Raw genomic sequence first — 26,596 nt, 5'->3', positions numbered from 1 at the left:
TCCCAGCCACTCATTTTAGCTCACATTAGCTCATCACATATGCTGATGTAAAGCATGGTTAAGAGGGTTCTCCAGTTGCTGTCAACGTTACCACGGGAAACTATTCAAGTGCTTGGAGTTGTAGTCATCACATTATAATGTAAAACATGCAAAGGTCAGCCGGTCTGACCATACAGATTAATTTTCTTTCCATATTAGATCGTTAAATGATGCTATAGTTTAGTCCCCCACTCTCCCCTATAATATGAACAATACTTCTCCAGTTTTCAACTAGGTTTAAATCCTACAATTCCAAATAAACCAAGCTAAACAGAAATGCAGTTGCTAAATGGGCTTTCATTACTAGAAATCATATTTAGAATGTACACACAATACCTCCGATCATTTTTTTTCCTTTTCTTTTTTCTCCCTTCTTCTTTCCACCCCCCCCCCCATGTTTTTACAGTTATACAAGGATTTACCAAGGGTTAACAGATTGATAGGGAACATGGCATCCTTGCAGGTGAGAAAACAACAGTTAGTCGTGCATGATCAGACAGAGAATAGTTCTCAGGCCACATTCCTTTCTCCACTTCAGGAGGGAAGAGTACTGCATTCTTCACATTTAAACCGATGGCTTGCTTTTCTGTGTCCCTCGTTACATCCTCTCTTCTGTCATTGAGATCTTCCGCTGTTTTTGTAGAATCCCATATTCGTTGCTGCATTGCCATTAAGCCTTCACATAACCAACATAATATAATATAAACTGGAAAATGTGTATGTGAGCCCATGTTGGCGCCCTATGATTAATCAAACGGTTCTGGGGACATTTTAAATCTTCTGAGCAACAAAGTCAGGCTTCATAATGCCTTTTGTTAGGCTCAGTGGCATAGGCAGAGATCAAACTTTGGATCATGGAAAATAAAGTGCTGGCATACCATGCAAACAAGTTCAAATTTCAACTCCAAACAGAGCTTCTCTACCAAAAAGAGGAAGGGGTGGGGGATCCTCAAACAGAACTCACCTGAAATTCTTTATAGTCTACAGCACCATTTTCATCTGTGTCAGCATGGGTCCACAAATCGTTCACCTCTTGAATGCTCAGTCCATGAGGATGCCCAGTTAAACCTAGCTGCATCAGGTCTAAGATTGTAACTTTATCTACTTACAGAGTTACAGGAACTCAAACTTCTTAATTAATTCTGATTTGATAGATGTACCATACCTGACCAAGTGCTTCACAGAAACCTATATAGGTAATATAATCACCATGGCTATCAGCCTTCAGAAATGCAAATGCATCACTTTCTGCAAGAGAAGATTTGCGAAGCTGAGACTGAACCAAAGAAAACATCAGAACGTTTCCAAACTGTGCTATTGGACACAAGGGTCCAAGAACTAGCTTAGAGTTTTCACACAAAAGGAAAAAATTTCAAGTTACATATTTTACCTAAAATTTTCTTCTTACATGGTTTTTACCTGGAAACAAACAAAGCCTTCAACAGGAAACATTTTACTATAATTGCTCAAAAGGAAAAGGAGATTGTGTTGGTCTATAGAGACATTAGTTCAGTAATACAAAATATTGGAAAATAATTCCTATATTAAACTTTTAGATGTTTTACAGAAAAAGTAGCTGCATCTTGATCCCTAATACAATTACTACTGATGGACAGCACCAACACCATCATACGGATGGATTACTTTCCTCACTCAACCATGCCTAAATCTGCTTCCTTGTCACATAAAATATAATAAAGAAAGAACATATGGAAAATAAAAATAATAATAATTCTTATACAAAAGGGAGAGACTAAACATGTTATTGAAACAAATGGAGGATTTGGGACTTTAAATAAGGGAAAGAGTTTCCGTCCTGCCTTTACCTAGAAGCTTTTCATCATGCCCTGTACCTTTCTGGCACATGGACTGATGAAATTGCAGATAAACAGTTGTATAGATTTGGGAACCTCTTGGGAGGCACCAGTTTTATTTGGTGGCCTGTAATATATGGGCTCTTCCCCCTGATTTTTTGAATTGCTCCTGCAGATCTCTTTTTGAGTTCACTTCCATTTAACTTTTCAAACGATACTTACACCTCTAACATGACACATTGGGATGCATATTTAATCACGGCAAGATGATGACACATACAACACGTCCACCAAATTAGACCCCAAACAAAATTCCATGTGGCTAGTTATGCAGTCGGTGATGATTGTGTTAGAGTAATTAGATGTTTTGGTCTAAGGGTATTTTAGGAACTGGTTAAGTTCTAGTAGTCCTATTATGTATTTTCTTTATTTTTCCCCTTTTTACCTTTTACCTCCCTAGGGGGGTGGATGTAATATGTCATTATCAATGAAGTAATATAGCTGTGTGGAGAATACTCTCACACACAACAATTACAACCGAAACATCTCTCCCTTCACTCTCTTGTTCTCTTCTTCCTCTCTTCCTCGTCTTCTTCTCCTTCATCATCTTCTCCCTCTCTTACTTGCATCCCCAACCTAAAATCCAACTTGGTATCAGAGCTTTAGGTTTGAGAGTCGTATCAACCCTCTAGGTCCTATTTTTTTCCTCTCTTTGGAATCCTAGGACACAAGGGATTCCAAGGAAGAGGTTCCTATGTAAACAACCTTCTCGCAGAGGTATGAAATAGGTTTTATACGACCTATTTGAGGGATTGAAGATGGTCCTTGAGCTGTATTGAAGCTCCCATGAAGTTTCAAGCTTGCCAAGCTGCTACTAGGGTTTCCGCCAGTTCCATGTTGCAGGTCCTATCTCTCCTTTTCTCGGCATGGGTTTGGATCTTGAAATAGCACACTAGGATCGTACAAGGGTGCCTATCATGCCCCATATGTCCCTCCTTGATGAATGAGGGCCTTGTTTGAGCATGGCTCATTTTCATGGAGTCACTTTTCTGCCCAGGTAAAACCGAGACTGCTGCCACTTACTTTTTCCTTGCATTGGAGTGCCATGGAATAGGAGAAGTGATTATGAATACCTTTGTTTGAGGTCTTGAATCTTGTTTGAGTTGGTGTTACTTTGGTGTTGCTCCTTGGAAGGTGTTAAAGTGAAGTTTAGTTCAGTTTTTGACTGTTTACTTCCTTGCTGGAATCTTGTTCTTGTATTGGAATCCTTATTTGGGTCTTGTTTGGGTTGAGTGTGCACTCCCACCTTGTTTGGAGACTTTTGTGTATGGTCAAGTGCCATTTTCCCTACAATAGGCTGAGTCAGATGCTTCTGGGCTTGGTTCGGCTGATTCACAGCCCTCTCCAACAGCCTCTCAGATTGTTTTTGAGAACCCACATCCCCAGATCTCTATTGTAAAACTTGATAACACCAACTACTTGGACTGGTTACATTCAGTGAAGCTTTCCCTTAGGAGCAAAGGGAAGCTTGGGTATATTACAGGTGCCATTAAAGCCCCAGAGGTTGGTTTTCCTGGCTATGAGAAATGGGAGACCGAAAACTCCACAATCATGACATGGCTAATCTTCTCTATGAAACCCGAGATTGGGAGAAGGTTTATGCAAAAAGAAACTGCCAAGGCAATCTGGGACAGTGTCTCCCAGACTTTTGACAGGGTAGATGACTCTGCTAAAGTCTATCAACTCCATCAGAAGATTATTACAATGACGTAGGGTGACAGGAATATTTCTGAGTACTACAATGCTTATATTATCCTTTTGGAGGAGTATGACCACTACATGGACCTCCAATTGACCAACCTAGAGGATGAAGCAAAGGTGTATCGCACTTTTGAAAAGGAGCGTGTCTTCACTTTACTTGGAGGCCTGAACCCTGATTATGAGCCAATCAAGCTCCAGATCTTAGGCTGGTCCCCTCTCCCATCTCTTGATGAGATTTGCAGTTACTTACAGAGTGAGGAGACCTAGCGTGTTGCTATGGCACCACCACCAACATCATCTCTTGAGAGGTCAGCACTCAATTTTAGTTCTTTCCATAACACCCGTGGAGGTGGTAGAGGCCAAGGGCCTAACAGTGGGGAAGACAGAGCAATGGAGACAGGTGGTGCTAGTGGAGTGGGTCGAGACAGGTTTAAGTCTAACCATTGTGGGAGATTTGGACACACCAAGGATAGGTGTTGGACTCTTCATGGCCGTCCTCCTGGCACACGAGGTGGTGCTAGTGGTACTCGTGGTGGCTGTAGAGGGGGAGCTCGAGCAACCTCTGTGAAGATTGAGACTGATGCTACACAGGATGACTCCACTTTGGCAGATGCAGTGTTTCGCAGGGTCATGTCATAGCTGAGCACATCTCCTACACCCACAGTGGCTAGCTCCTCTTCATCCTCAACTTTGCACGTCTTCACCTCAGCTTCTACTGCAGCCCAGTCTTGGGTCATTGACTCTGGTGCCACTGACCACATGACTGGTATGTCCCATTATTATGATTCCTATACCATTTGTTCTAGTAAGGATAAGGTTAGGGTAGCTGATGGCTCCCATTCCTCCATCTTTCATAAGGGCAGTATCCCAGTTACATCATCCATTTCTCTTACTTCTGTCCTTCATGTCCCTAACCTTATTCTTAATCTTCTATCTGTGAGTCATTTGACTAAATCTCTGAACTGTTGTGTTTTTTTTCCTTCTCATTGTCTGTTTCAGGATTTGGTGACGAAGAGCATTATTGTCAGTGGTTGTGAGGAGCAAGGCCTTTATCTTTTTGAACCTTTTTTGCCCACAGCTCAGTCCTATGTGTGTGGACGTAATGATAGTAGTTCTGTGGATTCTGTTATGTTATGGCATCGTCGTCTTGGTCATCCATCTTTTGTTGTAATGAGGAAATAATTACCTCACTTATTTTCTTCTATTGCCTATTCTCATGTTTTTCACTGTGAACCTTGTATGTTTGCCAAACACAGTCTATCACCTTATCCATATCATGGTAATAGATCGACTTCTCTTTTTCATATTGTGCATATAGATGTTTGGGGACCTTCCCCTACTACCTCTTTATTTGGCTATCGTTACTTTGTTTTCTTTGTTGATGATTTTTCTCGTGCTACTTGGACTGTTATTATGAAGCATAAAAGCATAGTTCTAAAACTCGTCTCGACTCGGCGAGTTTCTCGATTTTCTGAGAAACTGAGATGAGATGGCATACGGTACATAAAAGTGCTATATCACGCCGGATTTTGGTTTCGGCCCATATTTTTACCCATCTACCACTTAAATACCCCACCAAACTCGATAGAACTCGCCATATCTTGACGAGTTCTGTCCAAAACCCCCAAAATTCTCTCTTCTTCCCAAAACTACTTTGTTACTTAATTTTTTGGATGGATTTCAAGCCTTGAACTGTAATTCAGCTGCACATTTGAAGATTCAACTCCACTTTTGCAAGATTCATCACAAATTTGAAGGATTTTTCAAAGGTAAACTATTTTTCCCCAAATCTATTTTTTTTTTTAAAAATTGTTCAATCCTTGGTAGATTCATGTCATTTTAAGATATGTTACACAACTTTGGACGATCTATCACTTGATGGAGTCAGAATTTTTTTTCTGTTATTATTTTTTTAATTATATTTTTTGTAAAAAAAATGATTTTGTTTGAAAAAAGAAATTGAAAAAAATAGGATGAATAGTGATTGTTTGGAAGTGATTTTCATGTTATGTTGGACAACTTTGGATGCTCTACAGCCTCATGGAGTCATATTTTTCACCCATTAAAAAAACTATTTTATTTTTCAAAAATAATAAATATATTATTGAAATTGTAAAAAAATATATATTAAGGAAAAATAACTATTTTTGTTGGAAAATTATGCACAACATATGTACATCATGTCCAACTTCAAATGGTGTCAAATACATCTATACATTATAATATTTTATACTTTAAGATATAAATATTTTTAATAAAAATTCTAAATATTATTTTTAATTAAGAAATAAATATTAGGGTTAGGGGATAAATAAGAGATAGCTATTTGATTGTTCTAGTAGCTTAACATTATGTTTAATAGTTACGAATACAATTTGCTTTAAGTCTTTAATACATTACTTTAAATCTTCAATACATTACTTTAAATCTTTAATAGTTACTAATACATGCTTTTTTATGTAACAATGTAAAAAGTAAGACATTTTGTACACAATGAGGGATATAACATGGCAACATGGAGTCCTGATGTCCGAGGATAAAAAGAAATCCAAGTGTAACTATTGTGGAAAGTTGCTATCTGGAGGAGCCACTAGGTTAAAATAACATTTGGCTGGTACAGGTAAAGGACATTGCCTCATGCAGAAATGTTTCGAGCCTAGTGAAAGTGGCTATGGCCCAACACTTGAGTGGAGGACGAACAAAGAAAGCTGAGGGAAAGACAACAAACAGAGTTTGATGAGGCGGTGTTAGAGAGGCCTGGTGTAGAGATCCATAGAGGAGATGATACTGAATTTAAGTCTACACTTGGTGAGTTTGAATCAGAGGCTGAGTGGAGAATTTACCAGTAGACTTTGGAAGAGAGTAGACAAAGTTTGCATTATAAGAATATGAGAAGATATGAGCAGGCAAGAGGAGCTAGTGGATCTGGCTCAGCTGCACCAATGCAAAAAGATGAGAGGAGGAGAAGCACTGGCACAAGACAGATCCCACGGCCCCCAACCCGACCACGAGCACATTCCCCAGACCCATTTTTGAACAAGATCCATCTACTTTTAGATAACAAGATGCCTACCAGCCAACCATCCCGCAAGTGTGGTAAACAAGAAGAAGCACGAAAAGCCTTAAGCAAGTTCATGTTATACAATGACATTTCAGCTAATGTAGCACAAGGAACATATTATCATGCATTCATTGACGCTGCAGGGAGGGCTGGCCCAGGATGGAAGGGGCCTTCACCACATGAGTTATATGATGTAAATTTGCCTCAGGAGGTAGAGGAGTTGAAAGAGTATATTAAGGGTCTGATGCCAAAGTGGGAGATGTATGGGGTTACCCTTATGGCTGATGGTTGGACTGGACCTACTAGCCAGTCCATTATCAATTTCATGGTTAGTTGCAATGGGAAGACAGTATTCTTGAAGTCTGTTGATGCATCGAAGCATATAAAGGATGCATCATACTTGTATAAGGAACTAAAGCTAGTGGTGGATGAGACAGGACCAAAGAACGTTATCCAAATTGTGACGGATAACAGTTCTAACTTTAAAAGGGCTGGAGAGAAGTTGATGAATAAGAAGAGTAAGAGGATCCGCCTCTTTTGGACTCCATGTGCAGCACATTCTATTGATTTAATGTTAAAAGACATGGGGAAGAAAACTTTGGTAGCAAGTATGGTCAATAGGGCAAGACAAGTGTCCACTTTTGTATATAACCATGATTATGCCAATGGCGATTTAATAAGGCCTGGTGTCACTCGATTTGCCACCAATTACATTACATTGAAGAGCTTTCAGGCGAAGGTGATAGGTCTGAGGTCTATGTTTGCAAGTGAAGAGTGGTTTGGTTGGTATAGGTCTAATTCAGAAGAAGGGAGGCCAGCACAACATACCATTGCAAGTGACCAATTCTGGAAGGACTTGCATAAAGTTGTTGCCATATTAGGGCTAGTGGTGGCAGTACTAAGGATGGTTGATACAGAGAAGAAGCCTACCTTGCCCCACATTTATGCTTCCCTTCAGAAGATGAAGGAAATGGTCAGAGCTGTGATACCCCGGAGTACAAGGTCATATACTAATATCATTGATGCGTGGTGGGAGAAGCACTTGAGTCATCCATTGCATAAAGCTGGTGAGTTCAACAATTCAACATACTTCACACTTTATATGAGTTTTTACATTTACATATTCAAACTCAAAAGCATTAAATCGCTAACAAGTTATATTCTTGGTTTCCACTTTACCAGCATACTATCCGAATCCAAAATATCAGTACTCGCATAATCTTGGGCTTGACACAGAGTTGTTAGTGGCAGTTCAAAATGTTATTAAGAAGTTGGAGCCCAATGCCTCTACCAATGTTTGAAATTTGAAATAAAAACAGATCCAAAACTTCAGAGAGGCCTCAACAAGTTTCAGTCGAAAAGCTGCAGTGGAGGGTAGACAAAAGTCAGACCCTGGTAGGTGGCATGACATTACATTTATAAATTATAATTTTATCCCTTTACAATGTACATATTCTTAATATTCTATATTTGTAATGCAACCGACTGGTGGGTGCTTTATGGTACAAGTTCACCCAACCTGAAGAAGATAGCAGTGAGAGTGTTCTCACAAACTTGTTCATCCTCCAGATGCGAGCGCAATTAGAGTACATTCTCATTGATCCACTCGAAGAGGCGGAACAGATTGGGTAGCAAACGACTAGAGCAACTAGTGTATGTGCATTACAATATGAGACTACGGATGAGGCACATACGTGAAGGAATGGACACCAATGATAAAGAACCCATCGAACTAGCCAACATTTTCCAGGAAGACTCTGATGATGATGAGGATCTCCTATTCCAGTGGGTTAGGGATCGTGGTACACCAGATATGGATTAACTTGGGGGTAGGCCCGACCCCACCATTGCGTCTGTAACCGGTATAGATGTTGATGACTATATGTCGTAAGAGGGGCGTGCACATTCAGAGTCACCGAGACCTTTTGAGGCTGCAATAGGAAGTGTTGTTGTTGCTGATGATGATGATGATGGTGGTGATGACCCTGCTGGTGGTGGTGGCATGCGAAGTGGTGGTTATTATGATGATCGTCATGAGGGGATGCGCGAGCAATACCAACATGAGGTGGGAATGCAGGCGGACCCTATGCGTTACACAGGTGAGTCTCAGTTTACGCATGCCACAAAGAGGATCGAGACCATGGTGACCACGCTACGTACAAGAGAAAGAAGGGTGGCAAACAATCACAGGCTCAGGATGATGACATGAGTATGAACACCATGCTTGCAAGTTTCGGAAGCATGAGTATAGATACTACTAGTGAGCGACAGTCGTGGCATTCATCTCAGCCTCATCATGACTATGATTATGGCCAAAAGAGCACCGGTTCTGAATACAGTGGCTAGGGTCAGTTTGGGCAGTCAACACATGAGTTTGGCAATCAAAGCACTGGGTCTGGTTTTGGGCCCATATTCCCAGTCCCAAACCAGCCATACCCATACATGCCTCAATATGACAGTAGCAGTGGATCGCATGCCTCAAACCAACCGCCTCCGCCTCTTCTATACCCTAGGATAGGGGAGTTGAAATATGTTGATGACAACACTTATATGAGTGTTGTGACAAACTATGTGCAAAACTACAGCAACACTATGACATGGGAATTTTATGTGGATATGGTTGGGGTTGAATACATTAACGTATCACATTTTATGTAACATTTGTTTAAAGATTGATGTATTGTACACTTTAACATTTCTAATGCTTATTTAAGTTGTTTTACATTAATTGAATGTTTTGATTGCTTTCTATTACTAAACTATGTGTAGAGTAGGGTATTTTAGTACGTCGTCGCCCTCTACGCCTACCAACCTATGGTCCGAAGTGAAACTCATATTTGGACTTTGTTTTTGTAAAATCTAATAGTGCCATTGGGTTTAAATTGCCTAAAATAGGCTGAATACCAAGTTTCAGACCCAAACTAGGTCTAAAACCCTAGTTGAGGCTTCGAGTCAAAAAAAAAAAAATGCACCAACTCGGCGAGATCTTGACTTAACTCGGTTTTTCCAAGGACCGAGTTGGTACCAAGATCCGAGTTCTCAAAGTATGCATAAAAGTGATGCCTATGATGCATTTAAAAATTTTTCTTAGATGATTCTTACTCAATTTGATCCTTGAATCAAAATTGTTCGATCTGGTAAGGGGGGAGTACATGTTTGGTGGCCTCCAAACCTTTTTTACTGACAATGGCATTATCCATCAGCTAGCGTGTGTTGACACACCCCAACAAAATGGGGGTAGCTAAGAGGAAAAATCACCATTTATTGGAGGTCACTCGAAGTCTTCTCTTTGGTATGCATGTTCCTAAGACCTTTTGATTTGAAGCTCTTCTCACTGCTTCTTTTCTCATAAATCGCATGCCTACCAAACTCCTTGGTTCCAAATCTCCCTTAGAAACCGTATCTCCACAGGTTTCTGTTTTCTCTCTTCCTCCCAAAGTCTTTGGCTGTGTTTGTTATGTGTATGTTAAGTGTTTTTTTTTTTTTGGTGAATAAAAAATTGTATTACCAAAAGGAAAAGGGACAAGAAGGGGGGGGGGGGGAAATATACAAGGGAGAAGAGAGGGGGGGGGGGGGAGAGCGAACCCGCTAGCGGGTTCTCAATAAAGAGACATCTAAACCCCAGGAAACAACAATATGCCTGTTCCTTGGGGTGTCCGGGAGGGCCTTCAAAGGCAAAACACTAAGCTTGGAGGAGACATCAAAGAAGATGGCTTTCCAAATCAAGTTGAACGAGCGAGAGTTGGAGGTCCATCTTCTAAGGTTCCTTTCCATCCAAATGTGATAAAGAGTTGCACCAAAAACAAGTCGCCTAATAGTGTCGCATATGGTTTGCCCAGAAAAGCTCATGTCCAACCAAAGCTACTCTCAGGTAAAGGGAAGAGGTCTCCTAATGCGAGGCCAAATGAAGGTAAGGGCTTTTTTCCAAATGGTAGAAGAGAAGGGGCAGTCAAAAAATAGGCGATCTATGTCTTCATGACCGGTCCAACAAAGGATACAGGAGGGGGAGACTGGGATTTTTCTTTGAAGAAGGAAGGCTTGGGTTGGGAGGCAAAGTCTGAGGGCTCTCCAAGCTAGAAAGCTATGTCTGGGGATGTGGCCTTTGAACCAGATAAATCTATGCCAAATGACATGTGGGGCATGGGGTCTAGCTAGGTTCCAGGCTGATTTAAAGGAGAAGAGGCCATTTGTGGAGGGAAGCCAGATGGTCTTGTCCGCACGGATAGGGGGGGGGGGATGGGGGGGGGGAGGGGAGGGAGAGAGGCCCAGAACGGGGAGGGGGGGAAGGGGGAGGGAGGGGTCCAAGAACCATGGGCAATGATGATAGAGAGAGGGGCGGACTTGGGAATGTCGGTGGAGTAGACAGCTCTTGCTTCAAGAAGATTATAAAGGACACCGTTGGGATGCCAAGGGTCAAGCCAAAGGGAGATAGAGGACCCGTTAGATATAGAGGAGGCGGTGGCGCTAAGGGCCAGAGGGCGCAGAAGAAGAATCTTACGCCAGACACAGGAGGAATCAGCAGGGGTGGGAGCAGTCCAGATGGAGTCCTTTTTGAGGAGGTGGGAGTATACCCAATTAACCCAATGGAATCGTGCTTAGAAGAGATTTTCCAAATCAACTTCAGAATACCCGCAGTGTTAGAGTTGCGGATACGACGGATTCTAAGGCCTCCTTCGGATTTGGGGAGACAGATGGATTTCCAACTGATGGGGTGAAGGAAATGAGAGGTTTCCTTACCTTTCCAGAGGAAAGCACAGAAAAGGGATTCCATGGCCTTGATGGTGGATTTTGGGAGACCAAAGATGCCGCTCCAGTAAATGTAGGAAGATTGGAGGATCGAGCGGATACATTCCAATCTACCTGCATAGGAGAGAAGACGGCCTTTCCAAAGTTGGAGAGGCTTCCGGATATTGTCCAACAAGGGGGTGCAATGGTGGCTTGAGAGCCTGGCAGGAATGAGGGGGAGGCCAAGGTATTTTACTGGGAGGGCTCCAATGGAGAAGCTAGTGAGCCATAAGAGGGTATCTCTGTCAGATTCCGACACACCAGCAAGGAATAGTTTGGATTTAAGGAGGTTGATGCGAAGGCCCGAGAGGGTCTCGAAGAGGTGGAGGGAGTCCATGATGGCAGAGATGGAGGAGGGAGAGGCTTTGGAGAAGATCATAAGATCATCAGCAAAAGCGAGGTGAGAGAGATTGAGGCTTTTGCATTTAGGAATGGGGGAGATGAGATGGATGTCAGTCATGGCTTGGATACTCCGCGAAAGGACTTCAAGAGCCAAAGAGAAGAGGAAGGAGGATAGGGGGCATCCTAGACGAATTCCAACTTTGGAGTTAAAGAACCCCGCAGGGGAGCCATTAACAATGACAGAGAAGGAGGGAGAGGAAATGTAGGCAAAGATCCAACGGATGAAAGGAGGGAAACCCATCTGAGCTAGCACCTCACAGATGAAGTCCCATCTAAGGGAGTCAAAAGCTTTGTGGAGGTCTATCTTCATGAGGGCAGCGGGGGAGTGAGATTTTCTGTCAAAGCCTCTGACAATTTCAGAGTAGAGAATGATGTTGTCAGCAATCCTTCTGCCAGAGATAAAGGCAGATTGATTGGGGCTGACAAGGGAAGGAATGACAAGCCTGATTCTGTTTGCCAGGATTTTGGCAATGAACTTGTAGAGGAGGTTGCAAAGAGAGATGGGCCTGAAGTCAATCAGGGAAGAGGCCCCTTCCTTCTTGGGGATGAGGCAAAGGAAGGTTTGGTTGACTTGCTTGAGCTGCCCGAGGTTGAAAAAGAAGCTGCGGATAGCCTTGATCAGGTCATCCTTGATGTGGTCCCAGCAGCTCAAGAAGAACCCCATGATAAAACCATTAGGGCCAGGGGCTTTGTTGGACTTATGGGAGAAGATGGCCTGGGTTATTTCCTCGTCAGAGAGGATCGCAACAAGAGAGCTAGCCAGGGCCGAAGGGACAAATTTGTTAATAAGATCAGGGGGAAGAGGGGGGGAGGGGGGAAGGGGAGGGTTGAAGATGGAGCTGAAGTAAAAGTCAGCTTCATCTTTGATAGCGGGGACAGAGGAGAGGGGGGAACCGTCACGAGCAAGGAGGAGGGTGATGGAGTTGGTGCAAAGCCTAGCTTTCAGAGAACGGTGAAAGAAAGCCGTATTAGAATCTCCAAGCTCAAGCCATTTGATACGGGCCTTCTGACGGAGAAAGCTTTCTTCCGAGGAGGCTAGAGAGGAGAGCTCTTCAGAGAGCTTTCTCTCGTCGTCAACAAGAGAGAGGTTGAGGGGGTCAGCTTGGAGACGGGATTGGACAGAGGCAAGATCAGCCCGACAGGTGGTGACCCTGGAAGTGATGTTGCCAAAGGTGGTAGAGTTCCAAGATTTGAGGGCGGATTTGGTGAGATAGAGCTTTTTGGCAAAAGCAATGAGAGGGAGGGAGGGGCAGTAAACAGCAAAGCTCCACGAAGAGAGGAAAGTGAGAAGAAAAAGGGGGTGCGAGGTCCACATGTCGAAAAACTTGAAAGGCTTAGGGCCAAAGGAGGTGTAAGGCTGGATGAGGAGATGGCAAGGGCTGTGATCGGAAAGGCCAGGAAGAAGGAAGTTGGCATGAGAGTGGGGGAAGGAGGATAGCCAAGAATCATTGACTAGAAGACGATCCAGTTTGCAAGCAATGCGGTTGGTTCCCCCTCTACGGTTGCTCCAAGTGTGCGAGGAGCCAGACCACCTAAGGTCCATAAGGTCAATGTCATCGATACAATCACTGAAGGCTTTGACAGAGCTGTAGTCAAGGGGCCATCCTCTAATCTTTTCAGACTGAAATCTGACCACGTTGAAGTCCCCACCTACCCCCCAAGGAGTAGTCCCGATGCCCGCTTTGATGTGGATCAAATCATCCCAAAGGGCGGTGCGGTCAGCAGCCCGATTAAAGGTATAGACAACCAAGAGAGAGAAGGAAACATTGGAATTGGGGAGAGAGAGGAGAAGGTGAAGAATCTGGGGGGAAGAGTGGGAGATGGAGATGTTGATTTTCAGAGGGTCCCAAAGAATCCAAATCCTACCATTAGGGGAATGGTTATAATTGGAGAGAAAGGACCAAGAGGGGGCGATGGAGGCAGCAATGCGAGAGGCATTCTCCTGCAGAACTCTAGTCTCTAAGAGGGCGCAAAAATTGGAGTGAGAGCTCTTGATAATGGCTTTAATTTCTTGGTGCTTGGCCAAGGAATTAAGCCCCCTAACATTCCATATGAACCCGACAGACATGGGGAAACTAGAGAGGGAGGGGCATCGAAGAGCGGGGTGGAACGCTCTTAAATCTCCTACGGAAGTACAAGATAGTAGGACGAAGGCGGGGTAAGAGAGCAACATTGCCACAAGTGCTAGGAAGGCCCAAGAGGGGGGGGGGGGAGTGGAGGAAGGGGAGGGGAGAGAGGGTAGAAGGGGGGGGAGGGGGATCCCAGCGGACAAGACGGGGAAAGGGGGGAAGGGGGGAGGGGGAGGGGGGGGAAGGGGAGAGGGGGGTAGGGGAGAGGGGGTGGGGACACGGCAAAGGGGGGGGGGAGGGGGTGGGAGAGGTGGAGCGAGAAAGCCGGATTTGGGTTAGGGGAGGGTGATGGGTCAACGAAGGATATGGGTTATAGCAAAACGGGTCAGAAGGGTAAATGGGCTCTTGGGTTTAAAAGGTGGGAGGTTGCGGGTTGATGGGTCTAGGGGTTAAGGAGGAAGGAGGGGGTATAATGGGTAGGTTATAAGAAAAATAAGATGGAATGAGGTTTAAGTGCGCCGGTTTAGACAAGTGGTGGGCCAGGGGAACTTCAGAACTAGTGCAGTTAGTGGACCGGTTTAAGGGAGGGGGCGTTTGGTTAAAAAGGGGAAAGGAGGGGGGACCAAGTGGGTTAGGTAAAAGGGGGGGTAGCCTGGATCGTGAAAAGGGTGCAGAAGGATCAGGGGGACGAATAGGGTGGGGGTTTGGTGGATGACCTCGCAAAGGAGCAGCGTTACCTGCAGAGGAGGGACAAAAGGGCAGAGGAGCCCTGGGCAGACCTGCGACAGAGGTCAGCGACGACAAAATAGACCTTGAAATGGTAGCGTGGAGCGTTGAAGAACTTCGCACAGTAGCAGTGCCCAAAATGGAGAAATTTTCGTTTAGCGCAGTAGGGATTTCTGAAGCCTGGGGTCTTGGAGTGCCAGCGATGGCATCGGAGGCAGCAGGCAGAGCCAGATCAGCAGCAGCTTCGCAGAGGTACGGCGTTGGCGAAGAGTCCGAGGGTGCTCGAGCTCTGCGAGAAGGAGATTCTGATTCCAGAATTGCACGGCGGCGACGGCGGCTTCGACCACGAGATGTGGGCCTGAAGAGAAGGCTCGTCTGTGCTCCCTGAAGAGAAACAGAGCTCGTTGCCGCAGGGGAAACTTGAAGAGAAGAAGAGCAATTTGTTGCAGCAACGACTGAGACTGCTTCTAGGCCAACGAAGGAGATGCTTGTTCGAGTAGTTGCAGCAGAAGAAGAGTTCAAATCTGTAGCTGAAACCGGAGCAGAGAGAGGGGCTTTCCCGGAGCAATCCTTGGAGTAATGGCCAAAAATCTTGTAGTGTAGGCAGTGTGGGGGGAGCCAGTCGTACTTAACCGGCTGCTCAAAGCAGAAACCATCGACTTCCATAACTGTGACAGAGGAGGGAGGGGGGACACTTGCAGAGATATCGATGCAAATTCTCGCGAAGGAGAGCCTGTCCATTTTCAAAGTTATGAAGTCTGAGTATAGAGGCTTCCCTAAGACCGAGCCAATTCTGCTAAGGCAATCTTGTGACCAGTATTGAAATGGGAGACCAGGAAGGGAGACCCATAAGGGAATGGAGCTGAGGTCGACCTTGTGGAGAAGGATGTAGGGGTCCCACTGTCTCAGGAAAATTGGTTTAGAGCCCACGAGCCAAGGGGCACCTTCAAGTGTGCGAGCTTTGATGTCCTCGGAGAAGAACTTGAACACGAAGACACCAGTGTCCAGCAGGAAAATGTCTAGAGCCCCTTGGGCTTTCCATTGCTTGGTGAGTGAGCTCTTAACAATATTGAAAGAGGGCTTTGAGCCAATAAAGTGACCGAGAAGGCAGGATTGCCACTTAGAGGATTCTGGTGAAGAAAGGCTGCTGGGACAGAGAGCATACGAAGAGCATTCATTCGAAGAAGGCTCGATGAAGTGGAGAGAGTAACTAGCAGCCGAGGAGGAAGGAGGTTTGGACAACAGAGATGACCAGGATGTGGCAAGGTTAGGGGTGGTAACAGATGAGGTGGAGGGGTTAGAGGATGTGGTTGCGGTGGCAGCTGGGGATGAGGTGGCAGGGAGGGCAGTGTTGTTGGTTGAGGTGGCTGTGCCGGCAGGAGGAGTGGTGGAGGCAAGGTGGGGAGTGGTGGAGGCCGGAGGGGAGGTGGAGGAGGGAGGAGGAAGGGGGGTCATGGTTTTGAGGACATGCATGTTAAGTATTAACAAACCCCATCGCACTAAACTTGATCCCAAAGCTCTCAAGTGTCTCTTTCTTAGGTATTCTTCTACTTCCAAAGGCTACAAGTGCTATCATACTTCTTCTCGTCGGTGTCTTCTCTCCAAAGATGTCACCTTCCTTGAATCTGTCCCTTTCTTTGTCCCTTCTTAGCATCCTCTTCAGTGGGAGAATTGTGGAAATGAACAGGCTACTAATTTCCATCATTCTCCTCTACCTATCTCTCCTTTTATGCTTGACATTGGAAAACACAGGACTATGGATGTGGTTGATACTGATGATATCAAGTGTGAATACTATTGTTGAACCAGAATTGGTTGTTGTTGAAAGTGGTTCTGGTAATGAGAAGGATTACCACATTCAGTACAAAAAAGGTGAAAGTTTGAAGAGTAAAGGAAAGAAGATCTGCCAAGAGTCCTCTTTGGATCCAAATCCACATCCTGAGATTCATTCTCCTCAATCAAGTGACATCCCTTCTCTTCCATCTAATTTAGACCTTCCTATTACTGTTAGAAAAGGGAAAAGAGTTTGTACTAATCCTATAGCCCAGTTTGTTTCCTATGATGCTCTTTCTCTTACAAGTCTTGCCTTTATTACTGCTCTCTCTACTGCTTCTATTCCCAAGAATGTTACTGATGCTATGTCTGACCCAAAGTGGAGATAAGCTATGTCTGAGGAGATGATGGCTCTTAAGAAGAATAGTACTTGGAAATTGGTGGATCTTCCCAAGGGACGTGTCCCAGTCGGATGCAGATGGGTCTACACAATCAAGTATAAATCTGATGGTACTGTTGAGAGATACAAAGCAAAGTTGGTGGCCAAGGGGTACAGTCAAGTCTATGGAATTGACTATCAAGAAACATTTGCTCCTGTGGCTAAGCACAACTCTATAAGAGTTCTTTTATCATTGGCTGCCAATAAAGATTAGCCATTATATCAGTTAGATGTCAAGAATGTCTTCGTTCACGGTGACTTGGAAGAGGAAGTGTACATGCAAACTCCAACAAGTTTCAAAATACCTTCAGCAGAAGGGAAAGCGTGTCTTCTCAAAAAGGCACTATATGGTCTCAAACAGTCACCGAAGGCATGATTTGAGCGCTTTTGGCAGGCTATTCTGAAGAATGGGTATTCCCAGAGTCAAGCTGACCACACTCTCTTTACTAAGCGGGGCAATGGTACCATTACAACCCTTATTGTCTATGTTGATGATATTGTTGTCACTGGAGATGATACAGCTGAGATAGATAAACTGAAGATCTACTTGGCTCAATAGTTTGTAATCAAAGATCTGGGCCCCTTGAAGTACTTCTTAGGGATTGAAGTATCAAGGTCCAAGAGAGGAATCAACGAAGTTTGTCCTTGATTTGTTGACAGAGACAGGGATGTTAGGCTGCAAACCACCAAGTTCCCCTATTGAGCAAAACCACCAACTAGGAGAAGAATGTGGTCCCTCTCTTGTTGATGCAGGAAAGTAACAGAGGATAGTGGGGAAGCTTATTTATCTTTCCATGACACGCCCAGATATTTCCTATGCAGTGGGAGTGGTGAGTCAATTTATGCATGCCCCCAAAAGTGGCCACTTGGATGTTGCATATCATATTCTCAGATATTTGAAGTCTTCTCCAGGGAAAGGACTGTTGTATGCCAAGCATGATCACTTGAGAGTGGAAGGTTTTACCGATGTTGATTGGGCTGGATCCATCACAGACAGGAGATCTACCTCTGGCTATTGTACATTTGTGGGAGGTATTTGGTTACATGGAGAAGCAAAAAACAGCCTATTGTAGAGATCCCAGTGCAGAGGCAAAATTTAGGGCCATGGCTCATGGAGCGTGTGAACTCATATGGTTGAAAAGACTAGTTCACGAATTGGGTTTTGATACTGAAGGCCCTATGAGACTCTACTATGACAACAAGGCAGCCATCAGTATTGTTCACAATCCAGTGCAACATGACAGAACCAAGCATATTGAAGTGGATAGAAACTTCATCAAGGAGAAGATTGACTCTGGCTACATTTGTACTCCCTTTGTGAAGACTGGCGATCAACTGGCGGATATCTTCACCAAAGGGCTTACCTCCCTTCAGTTTGGTATCTTTTTATGCAAGTTGGGAATGCATGATATTTATTCTCCAGCTTGAGGGGGAGCATTAGAGTTATTAGATGTTTTGGTCTAAGGGTATTTTAGGAACTGGTTAAGTTCTAGCAGTACTATTATGTATTTTCTTTATTTTTCCCCTTTTTACCTTTTACCTCCCTAGGGAGTTGGATGTGATACGTTTATCATTATCAATGAAGTAATATAGCTGTGTGGAGAATACCCTCACACACAACAATTACAACCAAAACATCTCTCCCTTCACTCTCTTGTTCTCTTCTTCCTCTCTTCCTCATCTCTTTCTCCTTCATCTTCTTCTTCTTCTCTTACTTGCATCCCCAACCTAAAATCCAACTGATTGAGAGTGTAAGGGAAGAATGTTCCCTTTATATAAAGGAGCAGAAAAGGTGCTGGAAATTACCGACAAGTTTGATTCTCCCTCTCTCAAGGGAGAAAGAGAGAGTAGTAGTCTAACAGTTATGTCACAGAAATAGTCATTTCTTATGGATAATATCTTCTACGAGTGTATAAAACAATCTCTCATTCACATGTGACTACTATGCAACAAAGCTATTCTCTGGATTAGTTATAAAATTTGGTTTCCTGGTCCATATCAGTAAAATATGGAGTGCAACATGCATTTGACATTTCCTGATTCAGGATGGCAAGCAGATATCATATCCTACCACAATTGTCCAGCTATGATGAAGCTGAAAATAAACTTAAAACAGAATTTTCAAAGAAACCAAATTAATACCGAACTGAGCAAGAGACCTCAATATAATTTGGTCCCTTCTGAGACTTTTTGGAATTATAATGTACTCAATTATGAATCAGTCCAAATAAGTTTCACACACTTTTGCAAATCCTACGTTGATCAAACTATCCAAAGATTCCAAACCAGCTGCCCTGCACTTCCAGAATAGAAAGTAAACTGCCAAAGCCATGGTTGAAAATAGTAAAGGTTTTTCATTAGAAAATTTTTTATAGTGGTTCTATTACTTAAATGGTGAATTAAAAATGTGGTATTGACTTGCTTAAAATATATCTTCATAGCTAGGTCAACCCAGTAAGTACAGATTTCTGTTTCCCAAATTACTAAATTGACTGGAGAAATAGAACAAAATTTAGATGAAATTCTAGGATTCTGCAAGTACTATAATAATAGTACAAAAACACTAAAATCTCGAAGTTATTAGATTTGAGAGGATTAGATTTTCAATCCTTAAAGAAGATTGGAGAAAAAGTATCCATGTATAGCTTAGGACTAGTAACAAGTATGGCTTTGAATAGAGATGATTGGAGAAAAACAATCCATTTAGCCGACCCCATTTAGTTGTGATAAGCTGAGTTGAGTTGAGATTTTTAATCCTTACAGAAGAACTGATTTTAATTTCTGTTGGGCTCACTCACTTTCTTTCTATAGAAAAGGGTGCGATCATAAGCTTTTGTGACCGAACCAGCCTCTCAAGGAGCCATATGCCAGAATATGCTTATTTGAGGCAAGGTTCTAAAACTTGGATCTCGGAACCAACTCGGTTCTGAGAAAAACCGAGTCGAGATCTCGGCGAGTTGGTGCATTTTTTTTTTCCGACTCGAAGCCTCATCTCGGTGCGTTTTAGACCTAGTTTGGGTTTGAAATTTGGTATTCAACCTATTTTAAACCATTTAAACACAATGGCACTATCAGATTTTGCAAAACAAAGTCCAAATATGAGTTTCACTTCGGACCATAAGTTGGTAGGCGATGATGTACTAAAATACCCTACTCTACACATAATTTAGTAATAGAAAGCAAGCAAAACATTCAATTAATAACTAAACAACTTAAATAAGAATTAGAAATGTTAAAGTGATATATCAAACTGTTTAACAGTGTTACAACTATCATCACATAAAATGACTTTGAATCAAGTATTCAGTCCCCACTAATGTCACATAGTCTTCCCATGACATAGTGTTGTTGTAATGTTGCATATAGTGCTCCACAACAAGCATATAAGAGTTCTGTCGAGTTAGGTAAGTAAATACATAGTAGATGGGTCATTTCCATGGGTCAACCCGAGATCTCGCCAAGGCGAGATATGGACAAGATGCCTCATAAAAATGGTTCAAAACGATATCTCAAACCGAGATCCAAGATCTTGGCGAGATCTCACACTCTTGGGACTCGCCTAAGGTCTCGTCTCCTTTTTTCCAAAAACCGAGAAACTCAACGAGATCTCGTGAGTTCTCGAACTATGATTTGAGGGGGTACCTTCTTAGATGCACAACTGTGATAAGGTCACATATGCGAGATGCTTGTTTGACACACAACCAAAAATCTCTCTTTAAAAAACTCCAGAAACTGATACATCTCAGTAAGAATGACAAGAGACCACACAACTACGACTCCCTTCCCCTTACTGAAACCCCCTCTTGAGAGAGGGCAATGGGCAAAAAGAAAAAGAAAAACCCTTCGATCCTCCCTTCACCCTATTCGATTCGAGAGGAACATCAAACCTAATACCTCTCTGCCCTTCCTACCATACCTGTAACAGAATTAAATAAAGAAAACCAGAACCAAAACCGAGAGAGAATGGAAGAGAGGAAGTGGGAGGAGAGGAGAGCAGTCAAGAGAGATCGAGCTTGACCGTCTCCCTCACCAGGCCTTTATTTATATAGTGAAATTACAATTAAAGGAGGAATTCCTAACTTAATTAGGTATCCTAGTTACAATCTGAAATATAAAATTTAACTCCTAGTTATAATAGAACTAGAATAAGGAAACTCAAACTAAGACTAGAAAATCCTAACTAAAGTAGGAGAAACAACTAACAATCCTAACCAAAATAGGAGAGACACATAGGAGGAGGGAATCTTGATATTTAGATTGAGATTCTCCTCTTCCCTAAGTGCTAAATATATGTCAACACTCCCCCTCAAGCTGAAGAGTACAAATCAACTAAACCCAGCTTGGAACAACTCCTTCGAAAGGCAGGTCCAAACAGCGGCTTAGTAAACATATCACCAAGTTGATTGGTAGTAGAGACAAAAGGAGTCAAGATCAACTTCTTCATAACAGCATTACGAACAAAGTGACAATCAATCTCAATGTGCTTAGTTCTTTTATGAAACACTAGATTACTTGCAATAAAAATAGCAGCTTCATTATCACAAAACATCTTCATAGGTTGAGTTATAGGAAATCCCAACTCCTGGAGCAATGATTTTACCCACATCAACTCAGCTGTAGTATGTGCCATTGCTCGATATTCAGCCTTAGCGCTTGATCGAGCAACAGTAGTTTGTTTCTTGCTCTTCAAAGTGACCAGATTACCACCCACAAAAGTACAATAACCAGTAGTGGAACGTCTATCATTATCAGCACCAGCCCAATCAGCATAAAAAAACCCAACCAGATTAGCATGTCAATTAGGCCGATAAATAAGACCCCTACCAGGAGCACCTTTTAGATATCTCAACACATGGCAAGCAGCATCCCAGTGTAATTTCTTTAGATGTTGCATGAACTGACTAATAACTCCAACGGCAAAGGATATATCTGAGCGAGTGACAATAAGATAGCTAAGTTTCCCAACTAATCTTCTATACCGATGAACATCGGAAAAATCCTCACTCTCAACAGATCCAAGCTTTTGGTGTGGATCCATGGGAGTATTTGCAGGTTTGGAAGCAAGCATTCCAGTGTCAGTCAGAAGGTCAAGAACATATTTCCTTTGAGATAAGCTAACACCTTTCTTGCTTCGCAACACTTCAATACCAAGAAAATACTTGAGCACCCCCAAGTCTTTCATCTGAAAATGCTGATGAAGATATGATTTAACTTGAGCAATACCAGAATCATCATTATCATATATAATAATATTATCCATATAGACTACCATCACCACCATTTTTTAGCCTTCACGACGAACAAAAACGGAATGATCAGAATAACACTGTGAGAACCTAACCTTAGAGGCAATAGAGCTGAACTTATCAAACCATGCCCATGGGGATTGTTTCAATCCATAAATTGCTTTACGAAGCTTGCAAACTGGAGGTTGCTCCATATAAACCTCCTCTTGGAGATCACCATAAAGAAAAACATTTTTGATATTCATCTGATATAATGGCCAGTCAAAATTAACAGCCATATAAATAATACGAATTGAGTTTAAACGAGCGACAGGCGAGAAAGTCTCAAAATAATCAACACCGTAAGTCTGAGTATAGCCTTTAGCAACCAAGCGGGCTTTAAGCCTTTCAACAGAACCATCCAGAATGTATTTGATAGTATAAACCCACCGACACTTAACAAGATCCTTCCTAGTATGTAAAGAAACCAGAGTCCAACTATGTCTAGACAATAAAGCATCCATCTCGGTATCCATGGTAGCCTTCCAACCAGGGTGAGAAAGGGCCTCATTACGGGTTTTAGGCACGAAGTTAGTAGATAAAGCGGAAGCAAGTGGGTAATAATAGGATGGAAGATGTGAAATGGAAACATACAGCTCAATAGGGTAAGCAGTTAAAGATTTGTGTGACTTCTGATTACAAGAGCGAGTACCTTTACGGATAGTGACTGGTAAGTCGATAGAGCCTTCAGCATCAGAATCAGATTGAGTGGCAGGAGGAGCAATGTTTACTGTAGTAGATGGCAATTCCGGAACACTGGGAGCAGGGGGTAGGGGAACCGGTGTAGGGTTTGGAACAGTAGGTGTTGATAAAGTAGGGTTAGTGGTGGGTAAGATTGTTGGGCGATGATTGCAACGATTATAAACTTGAACCAGTGAAGGTGAGGTGAGTGGAATGGTCATAGGTAGGGGAGGACCTAGAAGCTCTTCATTGTTCACAATGGATGGTACAGAAGAATGAGAAAAATAAGGGGTATTTTCAAAAAAGGTGACATCCGCACTAATAAACTGCTTATTAGAAACGGGATCAAAACATTTATACCCTTTTTGAGTGCGGGAGTAACCAAGGAAAACACATTTAATGGACCGAGGAGATAGTTTATCAATGGTAGGTTGAAAAATGTGCTCAAAACATACACAACCAAAAACTCGTGGTGGAGTGGTAAATAAGTATTGGGGTAAAAGATAGAAAAGGGTATTTTATTATTTAAAACAGAAGATGGCATTCGATTAATAAGGTAACATAAAATCCTAACTAAAGTATGAAAAACAAACTAACAATCCTAACCAAAATAGGAGAGACACATAGGAGGGAATCTCGATCTATGTGCTCGATATATGTCAAAAATACCGAATACCCCTCTGCCATACCCTCTCCCTCTCCCCCGACTAACTCTCTGTTCCCACACTAACTCTCTCTCATCTTTCCCTCCCCTTCTTTTGACCCTCTCTTCTACCCCCTGATTATATCGCTACCATCTCCACCCCTCCACCATTTCCCTTAAACTGACTACGCCCTTCCTCCCCACGACCTCTACCCTTGTTTCCATCTTCCCAATACCCAATTCACCTTAGCCCCATGTTCTCTCTTCTCCTTCACCTTGCCCGGAGACCTCTAGAACCCCCATTTATATCGACTATCTCTCCACTCTCTCTCTCTCTCTTCTCCTTCACCTCCCGACCCTCCTCATCTAGCGATTACTCCTAACCCCATCAATGAATCCCAAACCCGCCCCTCACCCAACACCTTACCTTACGACACAGATTTAAAAAAAAAAAAAAAACCACCGCCTCACCACCGCAGCTGTCACAAAGACCTGGTATGAGTCGCGCCAAACTGACTCGGTCTACCCCGACAATGCGCTGACCCACTACATGCTGCATCTCCAGCCGAGCTTCACACTTCATGTCGCAATCGGCAAAGTTCTTTGTGTTGTGTTGTAAGGGACACCCCCATACTCTTAGCCTTTGTGTGATTCCTATTTACTTTTAGCTTGTTACCTTGTTAAGCTCTAGTTCACTGTGATAGAATCGTTTATATATCGGTTTTGTGTGTACAACCGATTTGCGGTAGCCTTAGTAGCATTACTATATGACATGTTTCAGTTGATCCTTATATTGATGCTATTTTGAGTTACTTATGGGAGATCTGAGCTATTTACTCCTATGTCTAATTCACTTGTTTACACTTTTCAACATTATTTGTTTAGTTTTATTCATTGGTGTACCATCTCTGGGTCTTGCTTTTTTTTTTTTTTTTTTTGAATAAATATCAATACCAAAACCCCAAAAGGGGGGGGGGGAGAATACACAGGGAGAGAGAGAGGGGGGGGGAATATAAGCCTCAAGCCTTAAAAAGGCGGGCTATGAGACCGAAGAAGAGAATCATCTAAACCCCATAATACAACAATAAGCCTGTTCCTTGGGGTATCAAGGAGCGATCTACAAGGGAGTGAATGGAGTTTGGAGCCAACATAAAAAAAAGATGGCTTTCCAAATCATGTCTATGGAATGAGAATTGGAGGTCCATCTTCGAACGTTCCCCTCCATCCAATGTGAGATATAGCAGCCCCACACACTAGCTTACCAGCAGTATCGCAGATTGTGCCACCCGAGAAAGCTTTCACCATCCATAGATATTCCCTAACAAAGGGAAGATGCCTTCTGCTTCAAGGCCAAATACAGACTAAGGCTTTTTTCCAAATACTCAAGGCTAGGGGGCAAGTAATAAAGAGGTAATGGACATCCTCAATGCCATTCCAACGAAGGACACAGGATGGGGGGACGGGGATATAGGATGGAGAAGAAATGATCTCTGGGTCTTGCTTTGTTTGACCATGCACCCTATTTTAGCTGTGTGACAGTCTTTTAATACAATAGGTGTCCTTTTGTATATTCTTATCTACTATTTATCTGTTTTTCATATATTAGTGCGTCAAGTAGGCAACCAATCACCTTTTGCATGGATCCTTTTATTTTCTGATCCCTTCTTCTTGTTATCATGTCTTTTCTTCCGTATGTGACTAGGGTGTCCCCCGAATGTGACACGCCGCGTCGAGACCCGGATGCAGTGATAAGTAGGCAAGGGAAAGTGAGAGGAAATTTACCAACCCAGAGGTATAGGATTAGATTAGCTTCCTGGAACATTGGCCCCTTAACATGTCAGAGCCTAGAGTTAATAGATGTTATGAACTTATGATGACTCTAGGACTAGATAATGCCTCTGCAACAGACTTAGGAACAGCGTGATTCTCAATAGTATTTAAGCAGGAATGGAAGGTAAAGGATAAACCAGAGTAGGACACAAAGTTAGAAAGAGGATGTTGGGTACAACTCTGAACACTCTTACGAAGAGCAATAGGCACATCAAGATCAGAAGAAACATCAACCGAAGAAGGATTATAATGTAGTCCTAGATAGGTAGGAGACCTACTAGGAGCCAAACAACCAGGATCTGTTAAGCTGCTGGTTCGATGGGGGCAGAAAGGTTTTAGGTCAATTTTAGGGTTAGGATTAGGATAATGGGAATGTGTCTTATATGGTGTAAAGCTAGACAGGTGTAGGGGAGTCTAATGAACTAGGCTTTATGGGTTTTGGATGGGTAGAAGTAGGTTAGATGGATTTGGGCAGCAACTAGGGTTAGGATTTTGGGTTTTGGAAAAAGAGAAATAGATGAAACTAGGGTTAGGGTTTTGGGTTTTGGAACAAGAGGAATAGATGAAACTAGGGTTAGGGTTTTGGGTTTTGGAAAAAGAGAAATAGATGAAACTAGGGTTTAGGATGGGCTTGGGATCGAGTGCAAGGGATGGTGAGAGGGGGCTGTGGTCCAATTATGGTTGACTTCTGATGGTGGAATAATGCTGGACAGAATGTGGAGGTTTTAGGGTTTTAATGGATCTATAGTTTTAATGGTGGATGAGGAGGGTAGCAAAGGATTGAGTGTTGGCAATGGAGATCGATGGGACTGGGTTTAGAGGGTTAGGAGAAGGGGGATGATTGATGATATTAAACACTTACTTGGAGTAGCAGGTCTTCAATGGCAGCAGCTTAAAGACAAGTAGCCGATCCTCCCGGTCTACAAGACGCAAGGAGTCAACTGGAGATCCACCAGTTCCTTCACCTTGACATGACTCACAAGGCAACAATCAACAGAGCAGGGTAGCAGCAACAATGGCAGCAAGCAAAAGTCTGTTTTCTTTAAAAAAAAAAATTTCTGAATTGTGGTAGAGTCTCCCACGAAATACTTTATTTATAATAAGTCCTATTCAGCCTAGGAGTTTGATCACTAGGCTGACTCCTAATACAAGTCACTCCCTCTATAGAAATCATGGAGGGGTGTGGGGACTGAAAACAACTCAAATAAAAAGAAACTCCCTAAGCAACAACAGAATAAAAATCACTTACATTGGACCATGGTTTGAACCGGTTCAATTTAAGTTTACA

At 42.9% G+C, this 26,596-nt stretch overlaps 2 protein-coding genes across 11 annotated transcripts in view; both read right to left on the bottom strand.

The window, feature by feature from the left end:
• The window catches only part of LOC122661169 (IAA-amino acid hydrolase ILR1-like 5), a 60,882-nt gene extending 49,623 nt beyond the window's left edge, over positions 1-11,259 (bottom strand). For both annotated transcript variants that reach the window (XM_043856513.1, XM_043856506.1), the window contains exons 1-2: positions 11,244-11,259; positions 8,479-8,484 (exon numbers count right to left, since the gene is read on the bottom strand). The gene's annotated coding sequence lies outside the window, so the exon portion shown is untranslated. The remainder of the gene's footprint in view (positions 1-8,478; positions 8,485-11,243) is intronic.
• LOC122661124 (uncharacterized calcium-binding protein At1g02270) overlaps positions 316-26,596 on the bottom strand; it is a 66,616-nt gene continuing 40,335 nt past the window's right edge. For 3 of the 9 annotated variants that reach the window (XM_043856446.1, XM_043856461.1, XM_043856485.1), the window contains 3 exons: positions 1,205-1,315; positions 1,004-1,111; positions 316-698 (listed from right to left, as the gene is read on the bottom strand). In XM_043856446.1, the coding sequence (XP_043712381.1) occupies positions 468-698; positions 1,004-1,111; positions 1,205-1,315 (450 nt within the window). In that variant the 3' untranslated portion in view covers positions 316-467. Of the gene's footprint in view, positions 716-1,003; positions 1,123-1,204; positions 1,316-26,596 lie in introns of all 9 variants that reach the window. The other 6 variants (XM_043856455.1, XR_006332838.1, XM_043856469.1 and 3 more) reach the window with 6 other exon arrangements.

This window comes from Telopea speciosissima, chromosome 1 (assembly GCF_018873765.1).
Source record: "Telopea speciosissima isolate NSW1024214 ecotype Mountain lineage chromosome 1, Tspe_v1, whole genome shotgun sequence".
In the NCBI taxonomy this organism is placed as follows: Eukaryota; Viridiplantae; Streptophyta; class Magnoliopsida; order Proteales; family Proteaceae; genus Telopea; species Telopea speciosissima.
This window is presented reverse-complemented; position numbering and strand designations above follow the sequence as displayed.